The following is a 24,550-nucleotide window of genomic DNA, read 5'->3' as shown; positions in this document are numbered from 1 at the left end:
TTTAGACTTTAGCTTGATGACAATGATGGATATGAATTCCAACGTGTTAGTTTCCTAAATTTTTTTTCTTAGCCTAAAATAAATATATATTTAAAGTACTTTCCTCCTTAGGCAATGTGTTTCTCATTTGCTGTGACACTAAGTGTGTAGGTATGGCTGACCGCTAACCTGACATGTGCCTGTCACCAGGGACTGCTGGTTCTTTCATCTTCTTAATGGACATTTCTCTACAGATGTCTGTGGCCTACCTGACTATAATCCTTTAAATTTTAATTCACTTTACATTTAGCCTGGTCATAAATACCATTTAGGTACCAATACTCTGCTTTATACAATCCCTAAGGTAGTGCTTTTATTTTAATGAGGCCATTTGCAACTTAAGAGCAAAAAAAAATTACATCTTTGATTGAATATATTTGTCAGTTTTATTCCCGATTGGCATTTTCATGGGAAAACTTGGATAAAACTAAGGGATGGCTGCTTACCAAGTGGGAGAAAAGTTTCAGTATGTTTCTACTTTCAAAATTAACTGAATAAAGTCTTTGAAATTCATTTTGAAAACATTAAAGTAAATCATGGCTATAATCAAAAGTAAAATTCAGAATTAAGTTATGTTACAAATGAAATTTCCACTAGCATTTTCTTTTCTACTTGAAAGGAAAAAATAAAGTGAAACCCCAGTTAATAAACTATCCAGGTAACTAATGGGCCAGCATAAAAATACATGGAAGTTAATATAGTAGAATTCATGCAAATAGTGGCTAATGATAAATTTTGTGATTTTGTCATCCCATTTTTATTTCAGTGCTAGTCTTTTTACAAGTAGCACAGTATCCACCCCCCTCTCCCCAACCCCACAGCATTTAGGAGCAGGTAAATTGCTACTGATTTTTTAGTTGATTTATAGTTTGGTATGAAAGTCACTTTTTTCAAAAATCTCTAAGGATGATATGCATAGTTATCTCTGATCTTGGAGCAAGCTCTTTGCTCTAGTCCACATGCTCTCCTGAGTGTTATTTACAGATGCCCTCTATATTCATAGAAACTAATTTCTATGTATATGACATCATAAATATTGTATTAGAATTTTGCTGTGCATAAGTTAATGATAATTGTGTAGTTTTATTTGGGGATGGGGACAACAGACAAATGTTTAATTTGAAAAACAACAATATTGAAATATTTTCTCAATATGGAAATAAGACCCTGACTATTTAAAATGCTGTAATAAGTACATTTTTTTGGTTATGAGTTTAATAACCCTTTTCTCATTTAGAAAAAAAAAGTGCAGCTCGCTGCCAGTGATTATTTAATTTTACATAAATACCTTCTTTGAGGCTGAAGTAAATCTGACTGATTTTCAGTGTGAAAATAAAATATAAAAACTGTTTTTGGAGTTATTTCTAAACATCAGAATTATATGAATCATCAGAATTCTCTATTTCGCAAAATTCAGATTTGTCAAATAAATCCTTGCCTAACAACTGTTCGAGAAGGATGTTAACATCACACACAGGAATGTCACGGTTTCTAGGTTTTGACATTTTCAATGATTAAGAATTACTATATTTTGTAAATGGAAATACCATCACTAAAAACAGAATGCTATAAATAGAATGATGTCTTTTGTTTCCAAAGTTGATATACTAGAGCGATGCAAAAATAATGATAAAAGTGACATATTTCATGGCAAAGTTATCTAGGGGTAAATGCTGCAGCTGCAAGAACTGCCAGTGAGAGGCAAGTATTCTTGGTGCAAATGGGGAAAGGGTTTTGTTAGATTTTGTTTTCCATCTTTGGTTTACAATATTCCTTAGATAAAATCATGGCAGTTATTTTCTTAAATAAGATGAATGGTAGTTCACCATTTAAAACAACAGAATAATACTTTGTACAGAGGGTTTCACTTTCTTCTTTCATTTAATCATTTCATCCAATTTTAAAATGTCATAATTATTTGATAAATATAAAAAGGAAGGTTACATAAATTTTAAATATCACATAGTAGGATATGAAACTGGATTTCAAATCCACATAAATCAGAATTCTAACATTTTAAATTTAGTCTTCTACACTGCCTCTCCACTGTCTGCTAAGTATATTTTTTGTTTGTTTTAGTTTTTTAAAAAATATTTTTAAAAAGCTAGTATCTTAATAGGACTAAGCCAAGACCAAGTATGCAAGCTGACATTCTAACATATCTTTAGTAATCTTTTTTATCAAAAGCACTGTATCTTTCAGAGGAAACCTATACCAGATGAAGTTGAGAAACAGGAGTGAACATTTTAGCTATTGTCTATGTAATTTGTTCCCAGATTTGAATATTTTCATTCTTAAAAATCATTTACATGAATGAAACTCACAAAAAATGTGAATTATGAGTCTAAATAATATTTTATACCAAAGTGGGGCTTTTATAAAAGAAAATGGCACCACTATTGTCTCCTAATACACGGTGACACAAATGTTTCAACATTCTATGAGAAGAAGCTTTAGTATTTTATTGTTTTATCAAGTAGTTAAACCACTCAAGAGACTGTGCTTGCATTGAGAAACAATTGAATTTGTCATGGTAATCCAGGATGTCAATTACAAACTGATACATGGTAAATTTATGAGGAAATAAAGAAAGTTCTATAAAAATAAATGTATCCATAAGTTATTTTTTAGATTTGGGAATCTTGATACTCAAAAACCTATTTCCTATTCACTGTTACCTTCTTGCTTTTCCTTCTTTCTTCCTCTCCCTCCTTTCTTTTCCTCCATCCCTTCCTCCCTCCCTCTCTCTCCCTCCCTTCCTCCCTCATCCCTTCCTTCACTTCCTTTCTTTCTTCCTTCTTTCCTTCCTTCCTTCTTTTCTCCCTTTCTTCCTTCCTCCCTCTCTCCCTTCTCTCCCTCCCTCCCTCCTACCTTCCTTCCTTTCTCCCTCCCTCCCTTCCCTTCTTCCTTCCTTCCTACCTCCATCCCCTCCTTCCCTTTCTTCTTTCCTCCCTCCCTCCCTTCCCTTCTTCCTTCCTTCCTCCCTCCCTCCCTTCCCTTCTTCCTTCCTTCCTCCTCCATCCCCTCCTTCCCTTTCTTCTTTCGTCCCTCCCTTTCTTCTTTCCTCCCTCCCTCCCTTCCCTTCTTCCTTCCTTCCTTCCCCCCTCCATCCTTTCTCCCTCCCTCCATCCCTCCATCCCCTCCCTCCCTTCCTTCCTTCTTTCCTTCTTTCCTTCCTCCCTCCCTCCCTTCCCTTCTTCCTTCCTTCCTCCCTCCATCCCCTCCTTCCCTTTCTTCTTTCTTCCCTCCCTCCCTTCCCTTCTTCCTTCCTTCCCCCCTCCTTCCTTTCTCCCTCCCTCCATCCCTCCATCCCCTCCCTCCCTTCCTTCCTTCTTTCCTTCCTTCCTTCCTTCATTTCATCCTTCCTTCCTCTCTCCCTCCTTCTCTTCACTCCTCCCTTCCTTTCTTTCTCCCTTCCTCCCTTCCTTCCTTGTGCTAGCAGTTAGGATTTAATCTAACTACCTCTAATGTTAAAAAACAAACAAACAAGAAAGAGTGATGCCAAGACTCTTTGAAAGGCTTGTATTTTTAATGAGTAAAAATACAAAAAGCAAATTTTTTTTTAAAGATCCAAGAGTCCTTTTCTTCTTGGAGTCTGAATAAAATCTTAGATCATAATTTTGTAGAGTCAAGAGGCTTGGTTAATATATTGAAGACTCAGCATACTCCTGGATCCCTTTAAAAATGTGTTCCTTTTCATAAACTAAAGTCAAAAGGTTTGAAGCATACTTATTTTCTACATAATGTATAGTAAGAATAATATCAAATATTTACTGAACATACACTATTTGCCAGGCATTGTGCTAAATGCTTTTTTAAATTGTCTCATTGATGCCTTGCAACTTTCATGACTGATATGTTTCTACATCATGTTTAATGTAGATGCTTTATCATTAAGATATAGAGAAATTAAATGACAATAATTATCTGTGTTTCCATTAAATTGCAAAGCCAAGATTATATCTCATGTTTCTGTGTCTTATTTCAATAATCCAAAAGTTGTGTATAGTCATGACTCCATACAAATTTTCCTAAGTAAAAGGAAGTTCTGGGCTCTACTCTCACCATTGCCATACCTGCCTATTGATATCTGTTAGGTACTCAGGAGGAACCAGGCATCAATTGATGTATTTCTTATTTCTTAGTAGATATCTCAAAAGCGACATTTCCAACATTTTATGGATTAAACACTAAGCTATTGATATGTGTGTGTGGTTTCAAAAAAAATCCTTTACTTCTCATTGTCTTTCCCATTCCAGTTGCTACGCAGACACTCTTATGCTTGGCTCTTCCTTCTCTTTTACACTATGTATTCAATCCATCAGGAAATAATGTTAACAGTACCTTTGAAACCCATGCATAACCAAGCTACTTTTTGTCAGCTAGACCACAGCCTAAGATCTAACACACCATCTTCTCTCACTCAAATGACTACAATCACTGCCTAAATCATTCTTGTTGCTCCTTGTCCCCTTCAATCTATTCATACAGCAGCCAGAAAGATCATTTTGAAACCTGACACACCATGCACTCCTCTTTTCAAAATCTTTCCCTGCTTTCTGTATCACACAGGAAAAACCCTCATATCCTTACTCTGCTCTCAAGTCTCCAAATCACAGATGCCTGCTCACTTCTCTCACTCCACTCTACCAACACTCTGACCTATTGCCTGATCTTTGATGACATCAGACAAGCTCCTGCCTCAGGGCCTTTGCACTTTCTGCTTCCCCTGTCTGGAAAGCTCTTCCTCTGGGACCCATATGACTGGCTCTTTTATTTTCTCTGTTGCGTTAGGTAAATGCCACCATTTCAATGAGTCCTTCTTTACCCTCATCCCTGACTCTTTCTATCTTCTTTCCTTGCTTTATTTCAGGAGTCGGCAAACTTTGACTTAGCAGGCCAAATCTTGACTGCTGCCTATTTTTATAAAGTTTTGTTGGAACACAGCCACTCTCATTTATTTACAGTTAGTCTATGCTTCCTTCTGTGCTACAAAGACAGAGGCAAGTAGTTGTGAAATGGACCATGTAGCCCCCAAAGCCTAAAATGTTTACTATCTATTGCTATTGAAGATTTTGCCAACCTCTGCATTTTTTTATTGCTATGTAGCACACGATGCATTTTATTTGTTTATCTCATTATTGTCTGTCTCTTTGTACTTGAATGTAAACTCCTCCAGTACAGGAGTTTCCAACATTGTTTATTGTGGTACCCCGAGCACCTACAACAATGTGGAGAGAGCATATAGGGTGTTCAATAAATATTTGTGAATGCATGAAGAAATTTACTGGCTGACATATTTTGACTCTATACACTCATCTCATGTCTCTTAAAGATGTCAATGTTCTCTATAGCAACTCTCTGAGATACCTTAATCTAAAAAAGAAAACTTCATCTTGCTAATGACAGTAACATTTATGGCGATGCAGTGATTGCCGACCATCAGTTTTGAATTTAGTTTTGTTCATAAAGATAACTTTACTCCACAGGAATTTCGATTTTAAAAATTATACTCATGAACAAATTTGATAAGAAAATGTGCTGTGTGTAACACCGTAGAACAGTGAGGATAGAACGTATGGGATATATTTTTTCTGTATTCATTATTTTAAAAAAAATTTGAAAGATCTTATGAGGTCTTTAAAAATTCCTCATTGAAACATACACCTGAAGTGTTATGGTTTATTCAGAGGAGTCCAGAATCTAAAATCAGAAGTGGGGTTAGAGCCCTGGCTCTATCATGTACCAGCTATACGAACCTGAGGTGGAGATTATGAAAATATCCATCTTACAGGGTTATTTTGAGCATTAAATGAGATGAATAGAATTTAACTTATTGTACAATAAATATTCAGTAAATGTAAGCTTCATCTGGAAACTCTGAGCTAAATTTATTTAAAAAACAACAAATGTTATAACTTTATGGGCTACCACTACCCCAGGAAAAAATACCTGATGTGCATAAAATTGACTTTGTGCTTTTCTCACCATTGGTTCAGTGTTTGTTTTTTTCCTGCATATTTCTCAACGTGGTTTCATAGAAATTTGAAGTGAGCTGACTTAAATTGGCTCATATTTTCCACTGACTAGCTGTGTAGCCTTAAGCGAGCTATTTAACATCCTTGAGATTCAATTTCTCCTCATCCTCCTTACCTAAAATGAGGATGATAATAATACCTACCTAACAGTGCTCTTATGAGGATTAAAGGATTACGTATGTAAAGTACTTAGCAGGGCATCTAGCATATTTTAAGTTCTTAAATTCCAATTCATCAAGGTTCTCCTCTGTCTCTCCTTTTAAGCCTTGCTTCCCATGGTCAGTCAATCATATAGGGTGTGGTTATGCTAATTTTCAGGTTTCCTCGAAAATTTATTTAAAAATCTACTAAAGAATATGGCAGAATTTGTAATACTCTATGTCCAAGACATTTACATTTTATTGGTTTTGAAATCACCTTCCTCCTACACACACACACACACACAGACACACACACACACACATGAAAACTTAAAGACATTTGTCTTTGGTAATAAGCTCAAGACCCCCCTTCCAAGAAAAAAAAGAGCAGAAAATCTTTTTCTATCTTTCAAATCATGCCATGTAGATACTATGTAATTATCCTAGTTTTGACATAGTTGTTCCCTTTAAATATATCTGTACTAACATCCTGTCTTGCCCCTAGTATCAATTCAGTCTATAGATATTTTGGAGGGGAGGGGAGAAAAAATGTCTAGGTTTCTTTTGTTTTATTCTCTGAATTGGAAAAGTAGTTGTGTTACTGTAAAAATCTGACATGCAGCTCAAGAAGAAAAAGGTGTCTGTTCCCATAACTCTACTCTGAGCTCTGACAGTCAGTGTAAGTCTGCCTTTTTTAGCATTGAAATTCACCATCTTTTTTTTTTCTATTTGTTTCCTTTACTGCTGCTGTGTACAGGCGGAATGAGTAAAGCTCTTCCCACATTGCATCTGAAAGTTCTTTCCTGCCATACCTAGCCACTTAAAGAAGCATTTCTCTGTTTATTAGTTTCTCTCTTGCTCATTATTTTACCTTTATCTACATTCTTCTGCATTTCATCTGTGTCTTTGATCAGACTGTACTCTGACCTATTTCTAGCTTGAAAAGGTTTTATTCACAGACTTTTCCCACCTTTCCTAACCTTTCTCAGAGTCAGTTATTTTTCCAAAGGGTCAACAGCTATGGAATTCCCTATGCTAACTTCAAATAGTGACCTCTTTAAATAAACATTGCTAAAAGGAGTTGTTCAAAGACGATTGTGTGGTCTAAATAAAGCTGGGTTTAGTCAACCTTATGAAGCAGTTGCAGTTTATCTTCCTCTTCCTTCTCTTCTATAAGAATATGACTATCCTATATTTCATTATCCTAGAGCTTGGCTTTAGCTGGTTGACATCAATGCTTAAACATTGAGTTAATATGGGTCTTCATAGTCTTCATTCCCAACTCTCTCTCTGTCATTACTAGCATTTTCACTTACCTTATTTTAAGAATTGAAACATATTTTTAAAAATATAATTTAACATCTTTGAAACTGGGATAAATTTTAGAGTTGATGATCTGCCATGGTTAAATTGGTAATACATTTTTTCTTTAGTTGTACATATAATAGTGACAGGTTTTATAATTGATGATATCTTAGATTCAATGAAGTCAGAAATAAGTAAGCCCTAGAAAGCACAAGACATTGATTGGTGGGAGTCAATCCCTAATAGTGGAATTTCAGGCACAATTGAATCTTAATGGGAATGTTAATTTTGGCCAGGGAGAAACACCCTTACTTTCTCCAGAGTCTATTCTGCAGGTGACTGCTGACTTCAGCTATAAACCAGCTGACCCTAACTCCAAAAGAAGCAACTCAGAACTTAACTGATGCAAGCAGCTTGCATTGCAGGGATGGAAAGGCTGACATTATTTTCATAGGAAAAGTTTCTGCTATTTAGGAAAATGCTAAAATAGTTAAAAGGAATGTAAATAAAGAGGAAGAATGAGTATAGAGTGTGTTCCAGGGGGACTCGCTCTGCTTAGTTTAGCAACAGGTCAGCAGGATTTGTAAAACCTTTTAAACGAAAAGCTATACAGAGCTTTACACTTATTCCTAGCATTAATTCTTTCTTCCCTATGACTATTGCATGAAATTTCTCTTCACAAAGTGGAAGTGTGACACTTTGTCAATGTAAATGGGATAAAATAACATGCACAATCTGTTCAGTTTTTTGTCATTAAACAACTCGATTTAATCATCATATAGCCTGTGTCCTCTACTTCTTTTCTAGTTGTTCATTCATGATTTGGAAATCTAGGAGAAATATTTCATGATTGGAAATCTAGGAGAAATATTTGAAAATCTAGGAGAAATAATGAGATAAACAAATAAAATGCCTCGTGCTACACAGCAATAAAAAATGCAGAGGTTGGCAAAATCTTCAATAGCAATAGATAGTAAACATTTTTGTGCAAAAGTGACACTGCTATGTCTTCCATCTGACATGGGTTTGACTGACCATGTACATTTAGAAATCGTTGGGCTCTAGGGACTATGTGCTTGCCATAGGAAGAATTTGCCATTAGAGCGTAATCTTGTAAATTAGCAGCAGAACAGAAGCCCACTTCTCTTCCCAGTAAATTCTGTAGTCAGAAGACAAAAAAAAAGTTATTTTTTTCTAAAATTATAACCATATATTTCTACCAAAATATAAGTAATTTATATTATTCTATTAGTCAATTATTGTATTGCTATAAAGAAATAACTGAGACTGGGTAATTTATTTAAAAAAGAGGTTTGTTTTGGCTCACAGTCCTGCTGGCTATACAGGAAGCATAGGACCAGCATCTGCATCTGGTGAGGGCCTCAGGAAGCTTCTAATTATGGCAGAAGGTAAAGGGGGATACAGTTATGTCACATGGTGAGAGTGGGAGCAAGGGAGAGGGAGGAATTTCCAGGCTCTTATAAATAACCAGATCTCATGTGAACTCATAGAGTGAGAACACACTCATTACCATGAGGACAGCAGCAAATTATTCATGAGGGATCCACCATCATGACCAAACATGTCCCACCAGGCCCCACCTCCAACACTGATGATCACATTTCAACATGAGATTTGGAGGGGACAAATATCCAAACCATATCAATTATTAAAGTTTAATTATTTAAAATCATGAATCAAAATTAGAATATAGGTTAAACTGTATGCTGTTACTTTCCAGACAATCATAAAATATTTATTAATCTTATCTCAGAGATGAGGTCAACATTCCCTGAATTTTTAAATCTTCCCCAATTATTTCTGCTGAGGTTGATTGATGAACCACATTTGGATATGATTAGACTTGATGACGTTTATGGTTCCTTTGATATTTTTTTTTTCAGATCTGAAAATATCTTTTTCTTTTTAGGAAAAAGATTCCAGGCAGGTTAAAAATTAACAATAGAGGGTATCAATGCAGAATTGTAGTCATTGTAAGCATTCAAGAAATACGGGAATATAAATATCTGGAAACCGTCTCTTAGTTTTCAAAACAAAAGGTGTAAGTCATTCCTAACTAATCTGAGCTTTATAGCATTTTCCTAGATAGGAAGGGGAAAAACAGTTAACATTTGAAAGTCCTGAAAGCTTTTTCTTTGGTTCATTACGTTAGACTGTTTACCTTTGATCAAATTCCTTCTTTTTTATTATTTTATTTTTACTTTTTTGAAACGAAGTCTTGCTCTGTCACCCAGGCTGGAGTTCAGTGGTGCCATCTTCGCTTTCTGCAACCTCCGCCTCCTGGGTTCAAGAGATACTCCTGCCTCAGTCTCCCGAGTAGCTGGGACTACAGGCGCATGCCACGACGCCTGGATAATTTTTTGTATTTTTAGTGGAGATGGGATTTCGCCATGTTGGCCAGGCTGGTCTCGAACTCCTGACCTCAGGTGATCCACCCACCTTGGCCCCCCAAAGTGCTTGGATTACAGGTGTCAACCACCTTGCATGGCCAAATTTCTTCTTTTTTAAACACAGATAAAAATATTATACAGGTCCACTGTTAAAATAGACAACATGTTGCAAATTAATTTGGTATGTATTCCAACAAAGCTTAGAAAATAAAGGTGTTAAAGTTGCTTTGGACTAAGTTTAATAGTCATCTCCTCTGCTGACAACTTCTTTACATGTTGGATGCAACAGTATGGTATGTTCAAATTGCACTGTGTATGATCCTTTACTGTCACACAATGGTGGATACAATTTCCAAGTCACAGATTCTTCAGAGCCATCAAGAATTTCCTTTCTCCCAAACAATCCAGCCATCTGTGGCAGAAGGTGAGGGTGCCAAAATTTTCATTGATGACATTTAATAATTATTTTGTTTGGAAACCTTACTGGTACATGTCCAACATCAAAATTTTTCATGTAATGTGAAAATCCCATATCATCATATCTTTTCCTGTACTATCAATGGTTTCAATTGCATACACTTCCTTTCCTCCATTCTTGTTGCATCTCCTCCTTTCGGAATGGACACTGTATTTCCAGCATGTATTCTATATTTCCCGATTGAATGTCCATTTAGGTTATGGATTGGTTTCACTTGTTATGTCTTCCCATCTATTTCAACTTCATAGGACTCCATAAATTTTTGGATGGACTCACCAACATCACGCAGATGAACATCAATTCCAGCACACTTCATTCCAGCAGTAGTAGTATCTTTTACAGCTTTTAATCATGTATCATAATTGGGATTAAAAGTGACAGTAAGACCACAGTCAATAGTCAATATTCCTACCACTTATACCAATTCCAAAATCTATTTTACAGATGTTATCTTACTGTAATACTGTTGTGTCACCAGCAATGGGAGTGTAATGGGCAGCACAGTTATTGTGAGAACATCCAGCAGGAAATGCCAGGCATGCATTTAATCCATTTTCGTTTATTAGATTGTGTGAACAGTTTTTCAGCTTTTCACAGATTTCTATCATCCCAGGCTTGATCCAGCTCATTACATATATTCTCACTTGTCAATGTGCTTCTGCAGCTTATCGAAAATCATTCCAAATCTCTTCCCTAGCCTGATCTAACACTTTCTTTTCTTCACACATAATTCTCCATCCATCTTGTGTGTGTGGGGATTCACATTCTTGTCCTTTGGGAAATACACCAGTAGGATACAGCCACATATTGGAACTGAGGGAGGGTCTGTTTGAATTTTGGTTGTTTCTTCTTCCTCTTCTTCTTCTTCTTCTTCCTCTTCCTCTTCCTCCTCCTCCTTGTTCTTCTTCCTCTTCTTCCTCCTCCTCCTCTTCTTCTTTTTCTTCCTCTTCTTCTTTTTCTTCCTCTTCTTCTTCTTCCTCCTCCTCCTCTTTTCCTTCTTCTTTTTCCTCTTTTCCTTCTTCTTTCTAGTTGCTCCATCTCCATCACCATCTCCATCTTCATCATCATCATCTCTTTCTTTCTTTTCCAATGCTTGTCTTTCCAGTTGTCTTGCTCCTTCATCCACTGAGGCTCTTAATCCTTTATCAGTTTCCTGCTGCCCTGCTGCAGCCCCTTTACTCTTCTTTTTCTTCCATCTGTTTTTCTTGGCTGCTTCCTCAGTTGTAGAGGCAGCTTCCTCCTCCCTTTCATCTGGATCCAGGTTGCCATTCATGTAGCTCCCAAAGGTCGCTGCCTCCTCCATGCCTGCCGTGTTGCCTAAAAGGTTCCTCTGAATTTTAAGGGTAAATATTTTCTAATCACTTGAATTTAGTATTGTCTCTAAGTGTATCCTCTATATTCTAAGATTTGATGCAATGGACAAAGAATCTCTTGGTTGAATGAGAAACATTCTAGTACCTTTCACTTAACTTTGAAAATCAATGTTAGTCTATTATGCAAGTTTTAGTGACAGTATATCTTTCTACCAACAAACCAGAACTTAACACTTCTGTCTGCGAATTCGAAGTTATGGTTGTTCATGCTGAAGGAAAGCAAGGTGCTAGAATAATAATTTAAAACCCCCTTTTAGTTAAATTCTCTCTGTTTACTTAATATTTTTCTCTTACAATAGACTCAGGGAACTAAATCCCTAAGTGGTTGTTGAAATCTTCTTTTTAAAAACACGTAACACTTTGCATTAATTATAGTTACACAAACAGTATAGTATTTTCTACACATGCAGTCTAAACGTTAGGTTGATTGGACAAGACCTTTGAGAAATGCTTAGCTGAGTCACAGTTATTTACAGGAACCTAAACCTAAGAAGAGTTGAACCCATTTTTAAAAAATTTGTGTTAGTGTCACCAAATATTTCTTTCTGGGTGGTCCAGGATCACATTTTCTCCTCAGGTACGTTAGCTGTTCGGTGTTGGCTAACACCAATCAGCATCTAGGGTCAACAGGAGGAATTAAGTAATGCATAAAATAAAGAAGTAGTTTCCAAAAGTTGCCATAACCACCATCTATGCCCTGTCTTAACATATATCTGTCTTCTCTGTGTACTACTGATTTCACCCACACATTTGGTTATTTTAATCTCTTGCCTTCTCAGACTACCATGGTCTTCACATTTGTAGCTTGTCCCCTCTCTTTTAGATTCCATTTGATCTGGTTGTGTAGAAAACCTAAGTTAGTAATGTAAACCAGAAGATCCAGGTAAAATCTCACCAGCCAACCAGCCTCTGCATTTAAAAATTTGACATTTATGCTTTCAGTTATGACATTCTGTTGCTTTCACTTACAAATTCTGCAACAATTCCTAGAGATTTTCAAATTTATCAAAAAAATACCCAACAATTAGTCAACAATGTGAATCATGAGCAACATTCTTTATTAAAACTAAATAGGCCAGGTATGGTGGCTTAAATCCATAATCCCAACACTTTGAAAGGTCGAGGGGGGCAGATCTCTTGAGCTCAGGAGTTCAAGACAAGCTTGGGAAACATGGTGAAAATCCATCTCTACAAAAAATACAAAAATTAGCTGGGCATGGTGGCATGTGCCTATAGTCCCAGCTACTCAGGATGCTGAGGTGGGAGAATCACTTGACCTTGGGAGTTGGAGACAGCAGTGAGCTGAGATCGCACCACTGCACTCCAGCCTGGGTGATAAGAACCAGAATCTGACTCAAAATTAAAAATTAAAAAAAAAACTAAATTTACAGAAATTACAGTCTAAGTGATATACACAGCACTATAAAGATAAAAAAATTCATTTGAGGCCGGGCGCGGTGGCTCACGCCTGTAATCCCAACACTTTGGGAGGCCGAGGCAAGTGGATCACGAGGTCAGGAGATCGAGACCATCCTGGCTAACATGGTGAAACCCCGTCTCTAATAAAAATACAAAAAAAAATTACCCAGGTGTGGTGGCGGGCTCCTGTAGTCCCAGCTATTCAGGAGGCTAAGGCAGGAGAATGGCGTGAACCTGGAAGGCAGAGTTTGCAGTGAGCCGAGATCGCGCCACTGCACTCCAGCCTGGGTGACAGAGCGAGACTCCGTCTCAAAAAAAAAAAAAAAAAATTCATTTGAATGTCACCTTCTAGGACTTACCAACTAATTCAATATATTTTTAAAAGAGTTCTCATGTTCATTTGTATTTGATCACTAATTTCACAATATACAAAGAAGACTATTGATTCATCAAAGAATCAAAGAATCTAAGGCCTTTGAGCACAATTTTTAATTATTCTCAAAATATTTTCTCCTCCAGTCTTAATGACATCTGGTTTCTGCTCCAGGATATGGAAAGCTAGAAGGAGTATTTCTTCTACACTTATAGAAACAAAAAGGCTAGAAAAATAGTAAACCCACAACTTTTCTTGGACCCATTCAAAAGTTGAGATTACAACACAACCAACTAACCAGAAAACTGGGGAGAGACAGGTGCCTACAGGGAGAGACAGGATATATGCATTTGCTTTGCTAAGGTGGATGTCACCTGGACACTACTAAGTGTTCAGAATAACTGATAAATTGGAGGCAGAGTGCAGAGTGCAGACTGGTAGAGAGGGTGAAGCCTCTGAGGTCCACAGATATGGGAGAAGGAGACTCCCACACACCAGCATTCTTTTTATCCATGAAGCCCACTAGGTGTTAACAGGAAGGTATGGGGGTGAGGGGATCAGAGAAGTGAATCCAGAGACAATTTCTTTTATGTAGGACTGGTGGACAGGAAGAGCAGGCATAAAAAATGAGCTGGAGGTATGAGGGTTAGAGGATCAGAAAGGTGAGTCAAGAGACAGCTTCTTTTATTTAGGACTGGTGGACAGGAAAAGCAGGCATAAAAAATGAGCTGGAGGTATGGGGGTTAGAGGATCAGAAAGGTGAGTCAAGAGAGAGCCTCTTTTATTTAGGACTGGTGGACAGGAAAAGCAGGCATGAAAAATGAGCTGGAGGTAATGCTCCTGTATGGAACCAAAGCCTTAATCTACCGGAAAAACACAGGGCATAAGGCACTGATGTTAACCTATGGCACCTGACAAAGAGAACAAGAAAAACAAAAGGAGCAGAACTACGTTCTTAGCAAGAACTATAGCTGGAAAAAGAGCAGTAACACTTTGAGGGCCACATCCCTGAGACCCAGAGACTTTTCCCAACTTCACTACCCACCACCAGGCTAAAAAGCACCAAGTAAGGTGATAATGGAGTACTGCTGGTTAAGTTGCAAGTGACAGACACTCTTTGTGGTACAGCACGAAAGGGAAGGTTAATGGGGAAGGTGGAGTAGAAATTGAGAAAAAAATTTTGGGACGCCTCCATTCCAAACACACAGTATATTGCTAGAGAAATTTGAAGACTGGGGTTTACTAAAGGCAAACATAGCAAAGACAATTTCAATACTGAACAACTCCTGGCTAGATTAACATAATCCTATATACAGAAAAGGTATGCCTATTTAAAAGCCTAAACTCTAAGTACTTGAGTCTATGCTTTCCTATACAAAATACATGGCTTTCTACACACACACACACAACCCCCACAATGTAATCAACAGAACCACCAGATTCAGATATGGTGCAGATGTTGAAACCACCTGACTGAGAATTTCAAATTACTATGATTAATATGTTATACACTCTAAAGAAAAAGGTGAACATATTTAACATTATATAGCCAGTTTTATCAAAAAGAGGGAAAGCAAAAGGAAGAAACAAATCCAAATGGTAGAAATGCATAGCATAGTAATAGATAAAGCATGTATTTGATTGACTTATTAGTAGACTGGACAGAGTGAAGAAAATATTCAGTGAACTTGAACATAGGTCAATAGAAATTACTTCAACTGAAACACAGAAAAAATAGTGGGAAAAATAAAAACAAACGATAACACAGAAAAAAGCATCCGTGAACTGTCAGACGAAATCAAGTAATCTAACAATTGCCTAACTGGAATTCTAGAAGGGGAATCAGGACAGAATGGAGCAGAGAAACATTTGAAACAGAATGGAACAGAGAAGCATTTGAAAAAAATAATGACCAAGAATTTTTGACATGAATAATAGACACCATCACATAGATCCAGGAAACTCAAAGAACATCAAACAGGGTAAATACTTGCCTTAAGGGATGAGACCTGGTGGGATGGGACAGTAAACACACATAGGTATCATATTATATTATAATATTACATATAATATAATATAATATTATTATGTTACATATATTATATATTACATGTAATAGAACGTTCTATTACATGTAATATGTTATATTACATGTAATAGAACGTTCTATTACATGTAATATGTTATATTACATGTAATATAATATAATATGATATAATGTAATATAATACTATATATAATATAATATTATATTATATTACATGTAATATATTACATTGATTATATATTACATTGACATGTATATTACATTGACATATACATACTCAATATATTACATTGATTATGTAATATATACATGTAATATAATATATTATATTACATATATTACATATAATATATAATATGATATATTACATTATATTATATGTAATATTATAATTATATATTATATTATATTATACTATATTAAACAATGCTGCAAACAAAAGACAAAAAGAAAACACTTAACACAGCCTGAGAGGGAAAAAAGACAAGTTACAGGGAAACAAATATATTATAGCTGATTTCTCATCAAAAACTGAAAAAAATAAAATACTGTCTTTCCATAATTCTTTACCCAGCAAAAATATATTTTGAAAATGAGGTATAAATATAGGCTTTATAAGAGAAACAAAATCAGATAATTCATTTTGAGAAGATCTACGCAACAAGAAATGTTAAAAGAAATTCATCGGGCAGAAGGAATGTGATATCAGATTGAAATGTGAATCTTCTAAGGAAATAAAGAGCACTGCCAAGGGAATAACTGAAAATAAAATAATTTAAAAATTTGCTGTAAAAGATAACTTGATGCCTAAAGAAAAATACTAGCAACATATTGTGTTTGTGGAGTGTTTAAAAGAATATGTATGACCTCAATAGCTCAAAGAATGGGGAAAAAGAATTGGACATACACAGTTATGAGGTCCTTAATCTGCTTGTCAAATAGTACATGATTTTATTTAAAATAAGATTCTGATTAATTGAAAGTATATATTGAAAGCATGGATCACTGGACTATGGAAAAGTACAAATAATTTAATAACGGAGATAAAAATTGATTATTATAAAATGTATTATTAACACAAGATACATCAGAAAAAGAGGGCAAAATAGCAAAAACAGATAGAACAAATAAAACACAGTGTGGGAAAATGGTAGATCTTTATCTCCTAGGCTTTTTATTGTTGTTTCCTCTAGAGTCACTCTGAAAAATCTTAATTCATATACATAAATAGAGTAATTTGTGAATAATCTTACTGGGAAGCAAGAGGCATTTATAATATGGGTATGCTGTGTTTTCCCTGCAGGAAACTTCCGGTTTTCTTTATACAAAAGCTTGTGGTTTTATCCTTACAAAAACAAACACGTGAATACAATCATTATTTCATCAAGTATTCGTTGAGCATTTTTTTTTTTTTTTGAGACAGAGTCTCACTCTGTTGCCCATGCTGGAGTGCAGTGTGGAGTGCAGTGGCATAATCTCGGCTCACTGCAACCTCCACCTCCCGGGTTCAAGTGATTCTCCTGCCTCAGCCTCCTGAAGCTGGGATTACATGTGCCCACCACCGTGCTAAGCTAATTTTTGTATTTTTTTTTTTTTTTTTTTTTTTTAGTAGAGATAGGGTTTCACCAGGTCAGCCAGGCTGGCCTCGAACTCCTGACCTCAGGTGATCCACCTGCCTTGGCCTCCCAAAGTGCTGGGATTACAGGCCTGAGCCACCACACCCAGCCGATCATCTTCTTTATGTTAAGGATTGTGGGTACAATGTTGAACAAAACAGGTACAGATCTAGTAGAGTTCTTCCACTACTGACAAACTTGTAAGTTCTTGATAGGTCAGTAGCTGTTCCCCAAATTGTTTTCAAAGTTCTGTCATTTTAAATGGCTTCTTTGTGATACAATAAATACATTCCTCTTAAAATATTTTATTTTCATGTTTGTTGCACTGCTAAGAATAAAATCTTTGAAATATATCTGTAGTGAAAAAATGCAATGGACAATTTTGATTGTCTACTCAACATTCATTGTCTCCTTACACCTTCCTAAGAGAACCTGGGATGCTCTTCAGGAACACATTCCTCCTTCATACTACCTGGGTGACTCAGGGAAAACTGATTCTGTTTCTAGTTCAGATGCCACCCTTGATCAATCTAAATTATTAATCATAATCTAATCCCCATTCCACACTCGATCAAGCCAGTGATCGATTCAGGAACTCAAATTTAATCCAATCAGCACAGAGCATTCCAGCCTTTGGTTATTTTTATTCTGTGAGTTGACCCAAGACATGATATAGCCCAAACACAGTGGAAGAGAGGTGTTTTATTCCACAAATAGAAGAGTGGCTTTTCCTCTCTCCTACTACATGAAGACTAGGAAACGGGCTGTCCTGGAGGCTACTGACAATCGTGTTTTGGCCACAAGAGAGGCCAGCTTGAAAACAAAGTTATACATGTACAAGAGTCGACCTGGAAGAAGCACAGGGGAACTGAGTTTGAGTCCTCATTTTAATTTGCCTTGAGCTTGTCCTCTCTTGGGACTTCCAGTTATGTGAGAGTCACTTAACTCAATAAATATTTATTAAGCACCTACTTTGTGTCAGATATTCTTCTACTAGGAATACAGCATGAACAGTAGAGCTGTGTTCACAGAGCTTATGTTCATGTGAGCACAGAAAATCAGAAAGAAAATAAATATAGAATAGGTCAGATGTTAAGAAACGTTATTATTTGTTATTTTTGATTGATACTCTATAACTTTTAGTGACTCCAACTAAACACATGGGGTCATTTCCTTTAGCCTCTTTTCTCAGGAATCCTGCCCCCAAATTGCCATCCATTTCACTTTAGCAGCCCTGGATTCTGATCCAGCCCCACTCACCTCATTCAGCTCCTTCTTCCTCTTCTAAGTTTGTAAAATGTTACGGTGGTCCTGATATTCAACACATATTTCTTTTCCCTTTTGGATCACATTTTGTCTGTTGTCCCGTATCTAAAACCACCTGCCTCATGCATTTTTTGTTGGAGGAAAAGTCCAGTACAAATCTCATGAGCAGAAGTGTAAAGAGACCTGAGTTTTCATAGTGAATAGGAGTTTAGAAGGATGAATAATTCACATATAAGAAATCATCTGTATGTAGATATGGAAAGATGAAATATATATAATATATATTTTTTAAGTTGACATATACTATATAGTAATCAGATCAGGGTAATTAGCGTATCAATAATCTCAAACATTTATCATGGCTTTGTGTTGGGAACATTCAATATCCTCCTTCAAGCTATTTGAGACTATATAATACATTGTTAACTATAGTCATCCTACAATGTTATAGAACACTAGAATTTATTCCTCCTATCTATCTGTAATTTTATATCCTTTAACAAATCTCTTCCTATTCCTCCTTTTCCCAACCCTTGATGTGAGAGCAACATTTATTTTTGCTTCCACATATGAGTGAGAACATGTAGTCTTTAACTTTCTTTTCCTGGTTCATTTGACTTAACATAATGTCCTCCAGGCCCATCCATGTCGCTCCAAATGATAGGGTTTTTTTTTGTTGTTGTTGTTGTTGTTGTTGTTGTTGTTGTTGTTGTTTTTGGAGAAGGGGGTCTCACTCTGTTGCTCAGGCTGAGTGTAATGGTGCAATCATAACTCACAAGAGCCTCAAACTCCCAGGCTCACGTGATCCACTCACCTCAGCCTACTATGTAGCTGGAACCACCAATGCATCATCAAGCCTGGCTAATTTTTTAAATTTCTTGTAGAGATAGGGTCTCGCTTTGTTGCCCAGGCTGTTCTGAAACTCCTGGCCTCAAGTGTTTTTCCTGCCTTGGCCTCCCACATTTCTGGGATTACAGGTGTGAGCCACCATAGTCTGATCTGACCTCATCTTTTTTTTTATGGTTGCATAGCATTTTACTGTGTATGTGTGCCACATTTTCTTTATCCATTCATCTGTTATTGGACACCTAGTTTGATCCCACATCTTGGCTATTGTGAATGGTGCTGCAATAAACATGGGAGTACAGATGTCTCCCTGATATAATGACTTCCTTTTCTTTGGATAAATTCCTAGTGGTGGGATTGCTGGATCATATTGTAGTTCTGTTTGTGGTTTTTGAGGGACCTCCACACTATTCATAGTGGCTGTATTAGTTTACATTCCCACCAACAGTGTATAAGAGTTCCCATTTTTTCTATATCCTCACTAGCATTTACTAGTTTTTGTCTTTTTGATAATAGCTACCCTAAGGAGTTAAGTGTGACTTGAAAAGGAGGACAGATTATTTCTAAGAGTTATAACTGAATACAGATGTGTCTAGAGGGGAAGGCAAAAGTTACATCATGAAGGGAGGGGTAGCTAAATAAACATATTCTTCCATATCTTCCCTTTCCTAACTTTTCCCTTATTATGTTCACAGTTTCTATTGATTATTTTCACTTGCAGATCCCCACTATAATATAAGGTTGCTGAGAATGAAACCATAACTGACTTGCTCACTGTTACATTTCCAGTTTCTGGATCATGGTAGGCACTCAAAAGAAAATGTGTTGAATTGGCTATGTCTGTGTATGTTTGTGTACAGGTTAAATGTATTTATATGTATATATATGGGGTTGTTTCATGCATTAAGCAACTTAAAACATTACTGATGGTGTGAAAGTAAAACTTCGGAACTCTTATTAGGTGGGTTATTTTTGAAAGCATATTCATTCTTTCAGGAAAATAATATATTACTAAGTATATTTATTTATTTCATTAAAAGTTTCAAATTTTGGCCTCCACATTAAAACTACCTTGGGGCAAAGGTTCAAATGAATTATAATTAAGTCAAATAAAAACAAGCATAAATGTCCAACATACGTTATATCAGTGGAACACCTATTTTAGAAAATAGCTAGTGTAACTCCCTTGGTAAGTGAGCATCCTGGAGACCACCAAAAAATAACCTTGTGAAGAAATCATAGTTTGTGAAAACAAATGGCTATGGTATTGTGAGAGAGAGGTTTCCACTGAAAAGTAAATTTCATGATTTTTGTCTACCATTGAAAAATTATTGTTACTTCCCTAGTCAAAATATGTGGTTTTGCCATGTGTTTTCAAACACAATATGAATGTGTGAGGGATATTTCGAAACAGCCACCTGGAAAAAACATAGTAAAATGACCAATTGGGAAACACAGAGGCTTCCATGGAAAAAATAATAAATATTTTAATTCTCCCCAAGTTTGCATTTGGAAATATTTGTTAGAGGTTTTATTCACCAAAATAAATAACCAAACTGCTGAGATATCCCACCTCACTTGAACTTAAATATGTTGTGCACATAGTTAAATTTTTTACCTAGCTTCTCCAGAGTAACACTTGTAGGTTCCCTGTTTTTTTTTTATGTAAAAGTATTTAGGTTATTGAAATTCAGTCACCTCTCCATCAACTGCATGTGAAATACTCTTCTTGTGAATTATACACAGAACATTTAAATTGCATAAAACTTTATCTTCCACAAATATTTACGGTGCTTTTTACAGGTTGTAAGCACTTAATACAAACTTATTGAGTAAAGGCCTCCCCCATGTCCTTTGTTAAAATAAACATTCTTTTATATTTTGACACAAGAAAAGCCTTGCTAAGAATTTTTCCTGAGAATTTGAGGTAACTGTGTCAAAATCACATGGACAAAATAATTTTCCATAATAAGTTAAACAGGTGAGTTTCTTTCCTTGTTCCTGTAAAGATATTTTCACACTGTGAGGGGACAGAAAGAAGGTTTCAGGATAAAATAATTTAGGAAGATATATTAGAGTTAGAGCTCGGTGAATGCAAGTGAAATATAATAACCTTAGCTAAATTAAGTAGATATTTTAATGGGGATGTTGGTGAGGAATTACTTACTGGCATAAATGGGAATTTTATAATGCAAAGATAAGAAATGCATCAAGTCCCTTTAGAAAGACTAGAGCCCAGTGTATTAAAAACACCATCAGAACGCAGGGAATGTTTCGTTGCACTCTATGACTTCTCTCTCTCTCTTATCTTTTTATCTTTCTTTTTCTGCAGATTGGTTTTCTCTGCTTCTTACTATGTGTGTTAAAGTACACTATGCTACCATCTCAAATTTTTATATCTCTGCTGTGCAAGAGATCCACCCCAACTGAAACTAGAATCTCTTAGTTTAATTGATAAATTCTGGTAAAAAGAATCTGATTGGCTCATCCTGAGGCAATTTTCCACCTATATTTTGACTCCTAGTGTAATTATTAATTTTGAAGTACTCTATATTTATTTACTTGCCTTATATTTAGTGATTTTATAGGACTCAATTATGAATAACTATTTTATTTTCAATTATGACATGGTTCACCACATTCCTTGCATCATCTACAGCATAACACAAATGTGTCTTTATCATAAAACAATGTTAACTTAAAATGTTTGAGAAACTGGTAATAAATTTATGTCAACAGAGCCATAAAAGCATGAAACTTGGAGGAAGGAAGGCTTGAGTTATTCTATCAGGCAACCATCCCAAAGATCGAGTGAGGACAAAGATAACGTTAAATTGGTAAGTAGAAGGAGAAACAATAAATATCAACTCTAGCATAGTGACTGAACAAAATCATGCACCTTTTCTTCCTTCTTCCTTCAATTAAATTTCCCCTATTATTTTTTATGTGTTAGTCAATGATAAAATTGCAACTTGATTTTTAGAATATATGACCAGATAAGATTGTGACTGAACTAGAAAAGAAATTGATATTGACCTGTGTAAAATATGACAGACAAGGGGACTTCATATCATCCATTTTTGGAAGAGGTGAGAACATTTCCATTTAGACAGTAGATAGTTTTAGCATACTAAGCAGAAGCAGAAACACTGATTATTTTGTGGTATGATAGTTAATTGTGCATAAAAGCATGAAGTGGACACTTTGAAGCATGTACCTTCTTATAGAAGGTATTACTTTAAGGATGCGGAAGCAAAATATCTTTCTATATTTTTGCTCTCATTTAGTGTGGCAGACACTTTAACTATTTGTATAGTTTTTCCTTCACACACACACACACACACACAAATGGTGTCTAGAGTCAAGGGGGCAGTCAAGCAGTTGCTGACTCCAATGAAACAAACCTAAGGCAAATGAAATATAAAGAATGATGGTTCCAAAGAATGGAAAGATCCTGGGTTCTTTGATGAAAAAGTTGAGCAACTAGGCCAAACCTGGGAGAGTTTATTTCTAGACTTCTTAAGGGAGGTAATAAAGCTCAAATTATTTCTGTTATTTTGGGTTGAGAATTTTGTTTCTTGAATCCAAACCTACTCTAAGTTATACAAATAAGTATTCCCTACTCAAACTGGTTTCCACATTGCACTTCTAATTGATAATTACCTTATTAACGAAACCTTCCCTGACAACCCAATGTATTTAGGAACCTTTATCTGACACTCTCCATAGAAGCTTTATTTATAAGAGCCAAAAACTAGAAAAAAAAATATTTCAAAAAATCGAATGTTTTGAATTACCCAAATTGCCCCTGCCAAAATCATTAACGCTCCTTAATTACAAAGGGAAAAGCAGTACTTTCACAGTGTCTAATGGGAACAGCCCCTTAATCAAGTGATCAGATCCTGGGACCAGTGAGCCTCACATGCTTCCTGGGAAGGTCACGCTGTCATTCCTGTGGTGGTCCTGCCACAAATCATGATTAGAATGTAACAATGTGAAACATCAAAGGTATGTAAATTCAATTACAAAATAACCCTTCTGTTCTTCTCAAAAACATCAAGGTCAAGATACAGACTGAAGGAAAGAGTCTGAAGAGATATGGCAACAAGCTGCAACAAGTGATCCAGAGTAGACCTTGAGCTGCGGAAAAAACAAATGCAGCACATTTTTAGGATTATTGACACAATTTGAATACAGATTGTGGATTGGATCATAGAGCTATATGTTCCTGTGTGAAGGAATTAATACATTCAATGATATTAATGTAAACTGGCACCACATCTCCAAGTTATTGTCAAATGTTTCAGAACAAACTTTTTTGAAATTGCATGAAAATAAAAGTTAAAACACACACACACAAACACACACACACACACAGACATGCCTTAGCTCAAACACCACTTGTCTTTATCTCTCAGTCTGACACAGATGTTTTGTCTCCCACAATGCTCTGTACATGCCACTACCTTAGCATCTTTCATGCTATATGATCATCATTGATTTGTCTCCTTTCCTATGGGAATCAAAACTATTCAAGGACAGAAACTGTCATATTTGATTTTTTTTTTTTTTTTTTTTTTGAGACGGAGTCTTGCTCTGTCACTCAGGCTGGAGTGCAGTGGCCCAATCTCGGCTCACTGCAAGCTCCGCCTCCCAGGTTCACGCCATTCTCCTGCCTCAGCCTCCTGAGTAGCTGGGACTACAGGTGCCCGCCACCACGCCCAGCTAATTTTTTGTATTTTTAGTAGAGACGGGGTTTCACTGTGTTAGCCAGGATGGTCTTGATCTCCTGACCTTGTGATGTGCCCGCCTTGGCCTCTCAAAGTGCTGGGAATATAGGCGTGAGCCACCGCACCTGGCCCATATTTGATTTTGAATCTTAGGTTACAGCACACAGCTTGTATAGTTGTGAACCTAATAAGCGCTTACAGAGTAAGCATAAATAGATATATACATTTGCAGAAATATACATTCCATGTGGAGAAGGAACACTAATTATTATTAATAAAATAATTTGTAAATCTGCAATATTATGCATTTGTTAAATCATCTGTCTAACTATAATTTAAGGTGAACCATTGACTAATTTTAGAAGACCCAATGGTCTAAGCTAAAACACTTTTAATATTCAGATTTTTATAAATCTGCACACCAGTGATTCCTTAGATGTATTTGAAAACAGAATAAATGTTATAAACA

The 24,550-nt window shown here is 36.1% G+C and overlaps 1 protein-coding gene across 1 annotated transcript; it reads right to left on the bottom strand.

Moving 5' to 3' along the window:
- Positions 1-11,114: 11,114 nt before the first annotated feature.
- Positions 11,115-11,785, bottom strand: LOC100976827 (methionine aminopeptidase 2-like). Its single transcript, XM_063595672.1, has one exon. The coding sequence runs from the start codon at positions 11,712-11,714 to the stop codon at positions 11,115-11,117; it is 600 nt and encodes a 199-aa protein (XP_063451742.1). The 5' UTR covers positions 11,715-11,785.
- Between the last annotated feature and the right edge of the window lie 12,765 nt (positions 11,786-24,550).

Source organism: Pan paniscus, chromosome 13 (genome assembly GCF_029289425.2).
Source record: "Pan paniscus chromosome 13, NHGRI_mPanPan1-v2.0_pri, whole genome shotgun sequence".
Taxonomy (NCBI): Eukaryota; Metazoa; Chordata; class Mammalia; order Primates; family Hominidae; genus Pan; species Pan paniscus.
The sequence above is the reverse complement of the archived record's forward strand: the minus strand, read 5'-3'. Positions and strand labels throughout refer to the sequence as shown.

Excerpts from the sequence above, each read along its gene's own strand:
- LOC100976827 (XM_063595672.1), bottom strand. The coding sequence starts at position 11,714 with ATGGAGGAGGCAGCGACCTTTGGGAGCTACATGAATGGCAACCTGGAT.